The 15402-nt window shown below is 34.3% G+C and overlaps 1 protein-coding gene and 1 pseudogene across 1 annotated transcript; both read left to right on the forward strand.

Annotated features, from left to right (window-relative positions):
• Positions 1-3950: 3950 nt before the first annotated feature.
• On the forward strand, positions 3951-7453 carry LOC110645386 (magnesium transporter MRS2-3). The gene is made up of 6 exons (XM_021798532.2): positions 3951-4664; positions 5559-5795; positions 5887-6015; positions 6118-6278; positions 6371-6617; positions 7129-7453. Exons 1-6 carry the CDS (start codon positions 4122-4124, stop codon positions 7417-7419), a joined length of 1608 nt encoding a protein of 535 aa, XP_021654224.2. The 5' UTR covers positions 3951-4121; the 3' UTR covers positions 7420-7453.
• Positions 7454-12122: 4669 nt separating this feature from the next.
• The window catches only part of LOC110645384 (magnesium transporter MRS2-3-like), a 38106-nt pseudogene continuing 34826 nt past the window's right edge, over positions 12123-15402 (forward strand).

Genomic DNA, 15402 nt, shown 5'->3' on the forward strand with positions numbered 1-15402 from the left:
AAACTGGTGATAGGGAAGGAGTTAGTTTGAATGGAGTGGTACTGTCCCAAAGTAATTACTTTAAATATCTAGGCTCAGTCCTTCAAATAGATGGGGGATGTGAGGAGGATGTTAGTCATAGGATTAAAGCTGGATGGTTGAAGTGGAGATGTGCCACGGGAGTTTTATGTGATCGTAAAATTCCCAATAAGTTGAAAGGAAAATTTTACCGTACAGCCATACGACCGGCTATGTTATATGGTAGTGAGTGTTGGGCACTGAAAGAGGCGTATGCGTCTAAGATAAGAGTTGCAGAGATGAGAATGTTAAGGTGGATGAGTGACCATACTAGACTAGATAAAGTCCGTAATGAGAGTATTAGAAAAAAGGTAGGAGTAGTGTCAATTGAAAATAAGTTGAGAGAATGAAGATTGAGATGGTTTGGTCATATGAAGCGTAGACATACGAAGGCTCCAGTTAGACAAGTAGAGCATATTATGTTAGAGGATAAAAAGAAAAAAAGGGGTAGACCTAAATTGACTTGGAGGAGAGTAGTACAACATGACCTAGAAGCAATACACATTTCTGAGGATTTAACCCAAAATCGTTTAGAGTGGAGAAAGCGAATCCATATAGCCGACCCCAAATCTTTGGGATGAAGGCTTAATTGAGTTGAGTTGAGTTGAGTTGTATAGATATTAACTTTTTTAAACTTTTAATAATATATCATTTTAAAATAAAAAAATTAGTATTATAAATTATAATCATCCTATTAATTATATTGATTTTATAATTAAATTCAAACTTAACATATTTTGTTAATTATTAATTTTTTAAATAATATATATTTATTTATTTGAATGTTTTTTTCTCATATATATAATTTGTTTTTTCATTCTTTGTACATAATTATATATTATTAAAAACTTTCATATTCATATAATTTTAATATGTATTACATTTTAATTAAATATTTTTCTATAAATCCACGAATATGAATTTTTTTTATCCGTTGTTGAATATATATATATATATATATATCTTATCAATTAGTAATATTTATATTAGATTTATATATTCAATTTTAATAGGAACTAATTTATATTAATATAATAATTAAGAATTTTAAAAATATATCTATAATTAAGAAAAATATAAATTTATTTTATATGAAATATTTTTTTAATAAACTTATAAAAAATTAAATTAAATAAAAATTAAAATAATGATTTTATGTTCAAAGTATGATTTCTAATTTTTTTATGCGTATTTACTATTTACTAAGTTAGGATAACATTATAATACTAAAAAATTAAAAAATATTATTTTTTTTATATATATGACATTAACTTTTTTAAACTTTTAATAATATATCATTTTAAAGTAAAAAAATTAGTATTATAAATTATAATCATCTTATTAATTATATTAATTTTATAATTAAATTCAAACTTAATATATTTTATTAATTATTAATTTTTTAAATAATATATATTCATTTATTTAAATGTTTTTCTTATATATATAATTTGTTTTTTTTTATGCTTTGTACGTAATTATATATTATTAAAAACTTTCATATTCGTGTAATTTTAATATGTATTACATATTAATTAAATATTTTTTTATAAATCCAAAATATGAATTTTTGTATCCGTTGTTGAATATATCTTATCAATAAGTAATATTTACATAAGATTTATATATTTAATTTTAATTAAAACTAATTTATATTAATTTAATAATTAAGAATTTTAAAAATATATCTATAATTAAGAAAAATATAAATTTATTTTATATGAAATATTTTATTAATCAACTTATAAAAAATTAAATTAAATATAAATTTTAAAAATATTAATAAAAGAATTCATATATTCGATTGATAAAAATTAATTTTTTTTATTTTTTTACATAAATTTAAATATAATTGTATTAAAATAACTTTATATAAATTTTTATAAGATAAAAATAAAAATTTATTAGGATTTATTAAAAAATTATTTATATAAATAAAATACTTTTCTATTTTTGTAAATAATATAAATCATAAAAGTATTTTTTTTAATTTTATTTAAAATTATATTATAATAAAAATTTAATTAAATAAATTTTAAATACAAGTAAGACTAATAATTTTAAATTTATATAAACTCTAAAATTATATAAATAATTAAATTTTAAGTTTTAAAAATTTTAAATTTATATAAACTCTAAAATTAAATTAAATATTATAAAATATAATTATAAATATTATAAATTATGAAGGACAATTTGATTAAAATCAATATTCCTTCATTTACGCATTTATATATTATATAGACATATAAGTTTTGGATAATTATAATTCAATTTCAAAAAGTTTATTGCAGTTATAGTACATAGTTAAAAATTGAATTTAACAATAATGACGTAAGGTCCAATTTAGAAAAAAAAAATATTATTTTATTAATGAATCTCATATTTATTGTGACTTAACGATAAAAAACGAATTCAAATGTTTTCAATTTTTTTATTTTAATTTAATTTAAGATTTATATTAATTATAACCAATGATTCAAATTAAAAAATATAAAATTAAAACTTAATATTTTATTTCTTAAGATAATAAAAATTTACATATAAATCCTATATCATATGTATAGCTATATTTAAGCGCAAAGATAATTTTTTTTATTTATTTAAATATTAATAATTACATTTAAAAAATTCTTCTTAAAAATTAAAATTTTTCCTCTCTCATCTTCCTTTCTTTTTTATTTTTACTTTTCTTTTTTTAAATTTCTTTCTAGAGTGGCCAGCACCATGGCTTTTCAATTTGTTTTTTTTTTTTGTTTTTTATTTTTTTAATAAACTTTTCTATCTATGTCTATTAAAAATAAATCTAAAATTTTACCGGCTGACTCTTATTTTTTCCTCTTAGTGAGATTTTATTTATTTCTTATTATATTTAATGAATTTTTTAGTAATTTAAAATATAATATAGATTGTTGGTTTTTTTTAATTAAAAATTTCGGATCTTTTATTTATACTCTGAAAAATTTATTTAATTTATTTAATATTATTAATTTATTTATTTTATTTTATTTTATTTTTAAATTGTAAATTAAATTGATAAAATTTTGAAAATAATTATTAAAAAGTTTAATTGGAATATTATTTTTTATTGTTCATTTGATTCAATTTCCTTTTTTTATCAATTAATTAATAATTTAAAAATAAAATAAATATAATCAATTAAATTATTTTTTAAAATATTTGAAATTATTTTTTAATGATCAATAGACGTTAAAAACACTAAGTCATTTTATTATTTTTATTGCTTCTTCTTTTGTACCTTTTCTTCCATTGCCGTTTGTTTCCTAAGAAACCCCTTATCAAAGTGAGAGAATGCATTGACCATGACAAAACCACAGTATAGTATTGATGCCAAGCAGAATACGTTGGATTAGTAGCCGCTGGAACCAGTATGGCTTGTTATGTCTTGGTTCATTTTCTCCGTGATCTGCTCAACTATGGTCAGGCGATTGATTTCGGGGCTCAAAAGATGGATCAAAGGGAGGCAATTGTTCACTGTGGATCTTCTATGGAGGTATGCGGCGAGGGGAAAAGGTGTAATTACTTGCATGACAGCTAGAAATGATGTAACTGTGATAGGAACTAACAAAGGACGGGTGATTAGACATGCTTTGCGCATCGGTGATTCTTATGGTAAGTAACGATTCTTTTAGATATTTCATTGAATTTAATTAAATTAAACTGTATAATCTGTTATTGGTGATTTGAATTGTAGATGTTGATCGGAGCAATCTATTCATAGAGTGTTTGTTGATCTTACGGGTTATGCTGCCATTAGTTTTACAGAAAAAGAATGATCGTTTGAGTAGAACAAAATTGAGGAAAAAGAAGGTGAAGAAAATTGAAGAAATGGGGTAGAAATTATTTTTTTTTAAAGATTTTTAAACATTATTTTTTTATTATTTAATGTGAAAAAAAGCTTATTTTGTTTTTTTAATGTCATTTTTAAAATTTTGAAAAACAGTTTAATTTCCGACGAAATAAATTAAAAACATTTCATAAAGAATCAATTATTTCTTGAATTTAATAATGTGAATTTCAATGCACGTGCAAATGCGCATTCAATGATCTGCCCTTTCGTGGACTCTGACCAAGACGATGAGGATTCTTGCTATGTACCAGTGTGGACTACTCCACATCCACCCTCCACCCTTCCCCGTGCGCAGACTCCGACCAAGACGATGAGGTCTCACTCTCTGCCTCTATCCAAACCCACCGATTCCCAACTGGATGACGCCACCGACCCATTAAACCGACAAGCAGCCGCAGCCGTCCTCCCCACTGTCCGCAAGAAAGGAATCGGTGTTCGGGCCTGGCTTCTCCTTGACCACACAGGCCAGGCCCAGGTTGTGGAGGTGAGTAAGCATGCAATTATGCGCCGCACCGGATTGCCTGCTCGTGACCTCCGGATCCTCGACCCGCTACTCTCGTACCCATCTACAATTTTGGGTCGAGATAGAGCTATCGTCATCAATTTGGAGCATATCAAGGCAATAATTACAGCCCAGGAGATTCTTTTGCTGAATTCCAGGGACCCCTCTGTTACACCGTTTGTTGAGGAATTGCAGAGGAGGCTTTTATGTCATTATAACGCGACAAAAGTTCAGGTATAATCCCCTTTTTTATTGTTGACAGAAAAATTTTGGGTTCTTTTTCTTTTTTGGTTTCTTTTGTGACGTTCCATAATTTGGTACCTGCGCATTGATGAAGGGTGATTCTATTTTACTTCTTTGAATTTTCATATGGGTTTCTGTTGGTTTCCTGAGAAATAACTATATCCTGGGACTTGCCGATTTGGTGTAATTAATATGTTGTTGTTGCAAGTTCTATTGATTCTCCGTTACCTAATTCAGGGTTGTCGATTCCTTTTATGCTTTGGAAGAACGCCATAAAAGGAACGCTTAGTTATTTTTCTCTTTCTCTGTGTGTGTGCGTGCGGGGGTTTTTATTAAGTTTGCGGCACATAAATGTGTTTAGGTGTCAATAGAGTTCTTTTATTTGCTGAGCACATGAGGAATTTAGGATAGTGAAACTTTAAATTTGTTGGGGAAATATTTCATGTCTTGCATAATCAAGTTGACAAGTAGTTGGTAATTGAATTGGAAATTGGCTTTTTAACACAACTTGTGAGTGAAAATGACTCATGAAATGCATTGGACTGTTTACATTGACTGATAACGAATTAAAAACTCGGAATAAATGAAATCTCCCCAAGTAAAAACCTGAACTTGATGTACTTTTCGTACTAATTGATAAGGTCACATATTTCCATTGTTGTTTTTTTTTTGCTAGTCAGAAAAGCAGTCAACTACACACTCCTTGTTTATATATATATATATATATATTCCGTCAATCTTCAATATTGTATATTTTTGCTTTTTTTTTTTGGTTGTCATTACTCGGACAAAATTTGGATGTTGAAGTATTATTTTATTCCATGTGTTAATATCACATCAGGTGCCCTTTGAATCATGAGCCTTTTTTTCTCCCTTTCTGTACAGGAGGGAAATGGTGATTTTTCAAACTGGAAAAATTTGTATGACCCTGAAGAGCCTCAATCAAGGGAAAATCATAAAAATTTTCCAGGAGGCTTTCGACACTCTCAGGATCAAGATGAGGGATGTAAGGTAGATGGGAAACCAGGGCTTGAAAATCGAGATGGATCTAATGTTCTTCCATTTGAATTTGTTGCATTGGAGGCATGTCTTGAGGCTGCTTGCGGTTGCTTAGAAAATGAAGTGAGCATTTATATGTTCTAGTTTGACAGCTTTTTGGTATCTTTATAGCTTCTTTCACAAGGGGTTTTTTCGTTTTCCATAACCTAACCAGGCAAAAACACTGGAGCAAGAGGCTCATCCAGCACTGGACAAGCTGACTTCAAAAATCAGCACCCTCAATTTAGAGGGAGTCCGGCAAATTAAGAGTCGTTTGGTTGCAATAACTGGCCGTGTTCAAAAGGTTTGCTAGTTTTTTTATTGTTCATTTATAGTGTTCTGTGATAGGCTGTTATGAATAATAACCTTATTATTGCAAAAGTTATGTATGCGCATTCATCTCTAGGTTAGGGATGAATTGGAACACTTGTTGGATGATGATGAAGATATGGCTGAGATGTATCTAACTGAAAAGTTGGTTCAGCACCTAGAAAATTCTTCCACTACCTCTTTAAATGAGAGAGATGACATGGATGATGAATATCTTCCAGCAGACTTCGATGACAGGTACCTATTAATTTCATCGTCACTTTGATCACACAATCATTTTTCTCCAAGTTACTGTTTTTTCACTTGGATTTCTCATTTTGTTGAGTCAGGATGCCTGCTGAAGTTTCGTTGGATGCTCATGGGGCTTCCACTAGTGGTGACGGTGATATTCACAATGCTGACAACCCACAGGATCATCTGTTTAGTGCTCCTCATTTGCTTAGTAGGGGCAGCCATGGGACCCATAACAGTACCACTCGAAGTGCTATAAGCAAGCACCTTAATGTAGAGGAGCTGGAAATGCTATTAGAGGCATACTTTGTACAAATTGATGGTACACTGAACAAACTGTCTACAGTAAGCAGCTTAGTCTTTCCACTCAATTCTCCTTATGCTTATTTATTTTTCATATATGCTTAAACTTTATTATGGATGTCATCTATAACCATGCAGTAGTTGTAATTACTAAATTGTTATGCTTGCATGCACTTCCTTGCCACTATTTTCCCTTCTAATGAAACTAGAAAAGAAATGATGCATATAACTTCAATGATGTTGGTTAAAAAAAAAAAAAAATACAACTTCGATGATGTTGTAACCATTTCCCTTTGTTTCAAAACCTAATAGTTAATGGCGGAATTTTAGAGCAGAAATACCTGGGTTTAAGTGTAGGAATACATTTGGCCATACATCATAACTAAAAGCATGTTCATACTCTTTGGCTTTTCATGCATTCAGTTGCATGACTGCCTGTGCGCAATATAGAATAATGCTTAAATTCATTTCTGATACTGTAATCAATTTCTCTTTGTGGATGCAAGTCATTGTATTTATAATTGTTTTATGTCTTCTGGTTGCATCTTTGAAGCTGAGGGAGTACGTTGATGATACAGAGGACTACATCAATATAATGCTGGATGACAAGCAGAATCACCTCCTGCAAATGGGGGTCATGTTAACAACAGCAACTCTAGTGAGCAGCCTTTTTGTTGTCGTTGCTGGTATTTTTGGCATGAATATCCGCATTGAATTGTTCAAAGAGGAGACGGAAATAGGGATGCAAAAATTTCTATGGACTGTTGGGGGAAGTTGTACTGCGAGTGTATTCTTGTATGTAATTGCTATTGCCTGGTGCAAGCACAAGCGATTGCTAGAATAAATTGAAGTGTAACACCCCCCTAAATTTTTTAAAATACTTATTTTATGTGAAAATATTAATATTTTATTTTATTAAAATTTTTTGAATTTATTTAAAATTTTTTAAATTTTAGAAATCGGGTTTGATTTTTCAAAGTCAATAAATTTTGTTAATTTTTAAAAATTAATTTAAAGATCACATGACAAAACTAAAAGTATATTTGGACTTTAAAATTTTTTTTGAGTTTTCTGAAATTTTTTTGAAATTTTTGGGTTCGTTTTTTGTCTCAGAGCAGAGTAAAAATTTAATTTTGAATTTTTTGAATCGAATCGACGAATCGAATTGGATAAGATCGGACCGATCAAATCGGATCAGTCTTCTTTTTCTTTCCTCCTTTCTACTGCGCAACTCCTCCTCCTCCCCTTGGTTTCTCTCTCCTCCCTTGGTCTGCCAACCACCTACCCCTTCACCCCAGCTTATCGACGCCCCAACTGGGAGTTTTCCCCTCACCGATTGCTGCTCAAATCGTCGGAAAATAGCTCATTTTTTTCCCTTTTCGCGAGCGCAGCGCCTCTCTCTATTCCCGCTAAAATTTGGCCGATCCGACTATGAATCGGATTGGTCTTGTTTCGAATACCTTTTACTCGTTGAGAGCTTTACATAAACACTAAGATCACTTATTTTCATCGAGTATTTTGATCAATTTTTGCTTGGAAAATTTTAGCTTATTTTGACTTTTGAGCTAAATTTCTCCCGAACTGGAAACCCCACGGGAAATCCAAGAGTACCAACGTGCTATATACGATGAGAGCTTCGCGAGAATATAAATTTCAAATTTTTCCGATACCGAAATTTCGGTGGATCCCATGAACTTCGTAGTGTTTTTCTAAGCTTCAATTGAGCTTAATTAATTCCATAGATAATTTTTTCTAACTCTTGGTGATGTGGGCTTCACGTAAGTACCCTCATTTCACTGAAATTCAACAGTTGCTCAGCTTTACAATTTCGAGTCCGACAGAGAGGCTGCCGGAAATACTTCAGAACCAAGTCGAGGATATAGGCTATCCCACCATTTTCAGATGCCGCAGATGCGTTTCAAGTGCCAGAATTGGCATAGGTAAACTCGAAACCTAAGTTTTTTTAATTATCGAGTGCCTAAATTCGATTAAAAATCTATAAAATATTCGTGGTAGGTTAGAAAATTATAATTCTTTTTGCATTAGCTTAGTAATATTGCTAAGGGCTGCGGAGTGAAATTTTTTAATTTTTAAAGCTCATTTAGGTGGTTTTTGCTAAAAAGTTAATTTTAGGGATTAAAATATAAATTTTTCAGACTGTGAGTTTTGATTGATTTGGAGGGCCCTGGACGGGCCATATGTTATTGATGTGTTGTGGTTGTGAGAAATTGAGAATTAGAAGTGTTATTTGAACCTTTTACAAGATGGGCAAGTCCTAGGTATGGGGAGAACTCTGCCAGATTTTCAGCAAAACCTTACGACTGTCTTTTGATTCTCTACAGTTTTGTTCTAAGTTGTTTATTGATAAATTTTGATATATTGTTTAGGTGAGCCGAGACAGTCTTCTTCCTTCGTCCAGCCACCGTAGTAACCTTTAAAGTGTTATGAGTAGATATTTATTTTATTTAAAATTTCAATATTATTATATTTTGGTATGCTCATGCATCACTTATACTTATATTTATATAGTTAAATAATAAGCATGCACTGCTTTGCATTTATACTTGACGATATTACTTTGATTGCTGTGTTTTGATAATCTGGAGTTGTGTGTGTGTGAGTGGGTGTGTATATGGATATGGGTAGGACGGGCAAATCGGCTTGAGCTAGTCTCACTTGGAGCTCGGTCCTTTTTTTTTATTTTTAGGAAGTCGGAGTGAGTGCGGCTTTGAGTTGATCTCGCTGACCCCCGCATGTGGATTATTAAGCAAAAGTCTGGCTTGAGTCGATCTCGCTGGCAGGCCTTGGATAACAGAGCTGGGTAAGGGGATCAGCTCCCCACATATGTATGTGAGAGTATGGATTTGACACGGGTGTGTGAGTGCTTCAGATTATCTTTGATGTGACTTAATATGATTTGCATGAAGATGATGCATTTCATTTCTAATGATGCATTAGAATTAGATAGTTATAGAGATTGTATGTAAAATAAATATTTACTCTCTGAGTCAAATGCTCACTCATGTTCACTATTTTTCTATATTACAGGAGAGTTCTTTCCTTGAGTTTAACCTGCTTTCTTTCTTCATAGGTTTACTTGCTATTAATTTTATGTTTTGTACTGTTAAATATAAATTCTAGTCCTCCGCATGTATAGAAACATATTATTTAGTTTGGGATTATAATATTTATTAATATTTGGGATTGTAACTTATTAAACTTTATGTATGTGTAATTGGGTGCTTGGATACCTATGATGGATGAGGAAGCAGAGCTCACATTGATTTTATTTTGGATTGTGGATGATTGATGGGTGAACTGAGCTCCCCAAATGTATTTTTATTGAGATTAAGGTCGAGTGAGTTAATAACTCGTTGGATAGTCTATTTTATTGTCGAACTCTGTCCGGTTGATTTCTTAAAATTGGGCCCAATATGGGCCTGCTGATAAGTTAGAGTTTAGTTGGGCTTACTACGGGCTTCGGGGGCCTTATGCTGACCTAAGTCCTAGTGCCGATTTGGCCCATAATTTGGGTCGTGACAAAGATTGGTATCAGAACTTAGGCTCCAGATTCATGGGGAATATATGTCTAAGGTTTTGAGAAGAGTCTAGTTAGGAGTCACATGTAGAGAATAGGGTCCACATTCGTCCTTACATTGTCATTCTTGCTTCTAGTTTCTGCTTCATATACATGTGTGTAATTATGAGTCTATAGAGCTGTGTAATATGCTGTTTTGAATTTTTTGGGCTAACACTGCTAAATTTCAGAAAAATTCGTAGAAGTAGAAAAGCTGTCACTGCACCAGAATGGGATATGCCAGACGAGGTGTCGACACAGGATGAGGTGCCTGCCCCAAGGAGGCGGGGCAAGAGACATAAAGTTGCTCAAGTAAAAAAGCAGCAGCCACTAGTTCAGGAACAGTCTTTTGTGGCTCAGAGTTCCATGGATCCAATGACAGCTACCCTAGTCGAATTGTAGAGGACATCGATATAATGGCACAATATATGGTCCACCCTCTACAACAGCAGCAGCTCACCACACCGAGAGCAGAACCTTACAAACAAATAATCAATTTTAAAAAGTTGGTGCCTAGTATCTATGATGTAATTGATGATGCCTACCGGTTTTTAAACTCATGCAGACAGGCAGGGACGGAACTACAATTAACTGATAGGAGGTTAATTGAATGTGTGCAGCATGTATTGGGACTCGTGCCTAGATAGTGGATGACTAATTATGCGCTTCCTCGCATTGAGGGATTATCTTAGGCTCAGTTTGTAGAACTGTTCATCAACAGATTTGTACCAGAAAGCTTCAGAGACCAAAAGCAGTGGGCTTTTAAAGCCTTAAGGCAGAATGACAGATCCGTAGATGAGTATGTTTCAGAATTTTTGAAACTGAGTAGGTATGCCCCTACAGCCGTGGCCACAGAGAGCATGAAAGTATAAAGATTCTTAAAGGGGCTAGACAGAAAGTATGCAAACCTCGCCATATTATTTGATCAATCTTTTAATGTAGTGGTGGATAGAGCCAGACAAATTGAAATTAGTTACATGGGAGATGAAAGAAGTAGAGCAAAGAAAAACAGAGCTGAAAGGTTATCCGGTATGCCACAAATGAGCAGCATGGGTGGCAGTCAAAGTCACCACAGTGGAAAGGCCAGAGGCAGTAGGAAGGCAGGCCTAAAACATAAAGCTAGAGGATTCAGGCCGGGCTATGGCTCCAGCAGTGGTCAGAGTTCAGAATACAGCAGCTCAGGTTCTGGTTCAGGGTCTTCTTTAGCGCCATGTACATAATGTGGCAGAATTCACTCAGGGACTTATTTAATGAGCTCTAGTGGATGCTTTAGATGTGGCCAGCAGGGTCACTTTGCTACGGAATGCCCCATGTTCAGTAAGCACTTGATGGGGTCACAGGGTTTCGTACCAAATATTCCCTGACAGTCACACCTTGGCACATCCAACATGGCAGGCAACCAATACAGTAGCCAACAAGGCCGTAGAGAAAGAGGGCATAGATTTGGAGGAAGATTAGGAGGTAGGAGTCAGTATCAGGGTTTCGCAGTTCAGGGCAGAGGTCAAGCTTGGGTTTTCACACTAACACACCAAGATGCCCAAGCTTCAAATACAGTTGTGGCAGGTATTCTTTTGGTCTATTCTTTTGAGGAATGTGTTTTAATAGATCTGGGTGCTAAGCACTCGTTTGTTTCCCCTGTATTTGCCCTAAGGTTGGGTAGAAATTCTGCAATATTAGAGTGTCCCTTATCTGTAGCTACCCCTCTTAGTGATAACATAAATGTAGACATAGTGTTACTGGGTAGCTCAGTGGTTGTAGATGGGAAGATCCTCCCAGCAGATTTGGTTCCTCTACTAGTGACGGACTTTGATGTAATCTTAGGAATGGATTAGCTGTCAACTCATTATGCCACCCTAGATAACAGAAATAAAAAGGTGTATTTTCACATATCGGGGATACAAGAATTTAGTTTTGATGGTGATCGAAGTGAGGGTCCATACAATCTAGTGTCAGTAATTAGTGCTAGAAAGATGTTAAGGCGTGGATGTCAGGGCTATTTGGCACTAGTAAGGGATACATCTGCTGAATATATAAACATGAAAGATGTTCCTGTTATCCGAGAGTTCATGGATGTTTTTCTTGATGAGCTTCCAGGGTTGCCCCCACAAAGGGAAATAGAATTCTGCATAGATATTGTGTCGGGTATAAACTCCATTTCTATGCCACCTTCTAGGATGGCACTGGCAGAATTGAATGAGCTAAAGGAGCAGCTACAAGAGCTTCTGGACAAGGGTTTCATACGTCCAAGCACTTCACTTTAGGGTGCTCCTGTTCTGTTTGTGAGGAAGAAGGATGGGTCCCTAAGATTGTGCATTGATTACAGGCAGCTGAATACGGTGACCATTAAGAATAATTATCCACTTTCTCATATTGATGACCTGTTTGACCAGCTACAAGAAGCGAGGTACTTCTCCAAAATAAACCTTAGGTCAGGTTATCATTAGCTGAGAATCTGGAGTGACGATGTGCCGAAGACAGCGTTTAGGACAAGATATGGTCATTATGAGTTCTTAGTAATGTCTTTTAGACTCACTAACGCACCAGCGGCCTTCATAGACTTAATGAACAAGGTGTTCAGTCCATTCCTGGACCATTTTGTCATTGTATTCATAGATGAAATTCTAGTATATTCTCGGACCGAAGAAGAACATGTGTGGCATTTGAGGATGGTGTTGCAGACTTTAAGGGAGCATAGCTGTATGCAAAATTTTCAAAATGTGAGTTTTAGCTGGAAAGCATCTTATTCTTGGGACACGTGATTTCTAGTGAAGGTATTCAAGTAGATCCTAAGAAAATTGAGGCAGTAGTTGATTGGCTTAGGCCTATAATCATCATTAAAGTGTAGAGTTTTCTAGGCCTGGCAAGTTATTATAGACGTTTTGTGCAGAATTTCTCCAGGATAGCAACTCCCCTAATTAAACTAACTCAGAAGAATGTACCGGTCATTTGGACCGATGAGTGTGAGGAGAGTTTCCAGAAACTTAAGGAATGTCTAACTACAGCCCCTATGTTGACATTACCAGTGAGTGGTGAAGGGTATATCGTGTATTGTGATGCCTCCAGAGTTGGTTTAGGATGTGTTTTGATGCAGCATGGGAAAGTGGTGGCTTATGCTTCGAGGCAGCTAAAGAGGCATGAGTAGAACTATCCCACCCATGATTTGGAAATGGCAGTTGTAGTCTTTGCATTAAAGATCTAGAGACACTATCTATATGGCGAGGTGTGTGAGATATACACTGACCATAAGAGCTTGAAGTATATTTTCCAGCAAAGGGACTTAAATCTGAGACAAAGGAGATAGAAGGAGCTACTGAAGGATTATGACTACACCATTCAATACCATCTTGGGAAGGCAAATGTGGTGGCAGATGCTTTGAACAGGAAGTCTTCAGGCAACTTGACACACATATCTACTGAAAGGAGACCATTGATCTAGGAGTTGCATGGATTGATGAATCAGGGGCTAATCTTGGATATATTTGATGAGGGTGCACTGCTGGCACATTTCAGAGTGAGGCTAGACCTGTGGGACAGAATTAGAGTTTCCCAACACCGAGATCTGCAACTAATGAAAATTGTAGAAATGGTACAGCAAGGAGAGGATTGTGAATTTGGGTTTGGTACAGATGGCGCTCTTATGCAAGACTCCAGGATATGTGTGCCAAATGTGGATTACCTTAGAGCGAAAATCATGCAGGAGGTGCACTACACACCTTATAATGTCCATCCAGGCTCCACTAAGATATACCATAATGTGAAGGATAGGTACTGGTGGAATGGCATGGAGAAAGACACAGCAGACTTTGTGTCTAATTGCTTAACTTATTAGAAGGTAAAGTTTGAACATCAGAGGCCATCAAGGAAGTTGCAGGAGATCCCTATTCTGGAATGGAAGTAGGAAATTATTACAATGGATTTCGTAACTAGGTTGCCTGGTACCTCATGTGGATTTGATTCAATATGGGTAATAGTGGATCGTTTGACCAAGTCAGCTCATTTCTATTCGTGAGATAGATTACTCTATTGCCCAGTATGTCAGGCTGTATATTCGTGAGATAGATTACATGGAGTTCCTATTTCCATAATATTTGAGAGAGGGCCCTAGTTCACTTCTTGATTTTGGAGAAAGCTGCAGGAGGCACTTGACACAGTTAAACTTTAGTACCTTCTTTTGCCCTCAGACAGACGGGCAGTCCAAAGGGACAATTCAGACACTGGAAGATATGCTTCGTATGTGTGTCCTAGATTTTGGAGGTCAATGGGATGACTAGCTACCTTTGGTGGAATTTGCCTACAATAACAGCTATTATTCCAGTATTGGGATAGCACCCCATAAGGCACTGTCTGGCAGAAGGTTTAGATTTCCTTTATGTTGGATAGAAGTGGGTGAGCCGAAGGTGCATGACCTAGATCTAGTGCAACACACCTCAGAGATGGTTCCTAGGATCAAGGAACATTTGAAAACTACCTTTAGCAGGCAGAAGAGTTATGCAAATCCTAGGCGAAGGGATGTGGAGTTTGTAGTAGGTGATTATGTATTCCTGAAGGTCTCTCCGATGAAAGGAGTTATGAGATTCGAGAAGAATGGCAAGTTAGCACCTTGATACATAGGGCCTTTTGAGATTATTGATAGAGTTGGAGCAGTGGCCTATCAGTTGGAGTTACCGCCCAGTCTTTCTCATGTCCACCCTGTGTTTCACATTTCTATGCTCAGGAAATACATACCTGATCCTACCTATGTGCTGCAACCGAATACAGTGGAGTTGAATAAAGACTTGACTTTCGAGGAGCAACCAGTAGCCATAGTGGACTACCAGGTGAGACAGCTAAGGTCAAAACAGATCCCTATAGTTAAGGTTTTGTGAAGGAGCCAATCAGTGAAAGAATGCACCTAGGAGTCAGAGCGGGACATGCGTAGCAAGTACTCTTATCTGTTCAATGTGTAATTCTGTTCTTTTATTCTGTCTTGTATAAATTCAAGGACGAATTTTCTGTAAAGGGGGAAGAATGTAACACCCCTGATTTTTTTAAAATACTTATTTTATGTGTAAATATTAATATTTTATTTTATTAAAATTTTGGAAATTTATTTGGAATTTTAGAAATCGAGTTTGATTTTTCAAAATCAATAAACATTTTTTAATTTTTAAAAATTAATTTAAAGACCACATGGTAAAACTAAAAATATATTTGGACTCTAAAAATTTTTTTGAGTTTTCTAAAATTTTTTTAGAATTTTTGAACCTCGTT

Source organism: Hevea brasiliensis, chromosome 8 (genome assembly GCF_030052815.1).
Source record: "Hevea brasiliensis isolate MT/VB/25A 57/8 chromosome 8, ASM3005281v1, whole genome shotgun sequence".
Taxonomy (NCBI): domain Eukaryota; kingdom Viridiplantae; phylum Streptophyta; class Magnoliopsida; order Malpighiales; family Euphorbiaceae; genus Hevea; species Hevea brasiliensis.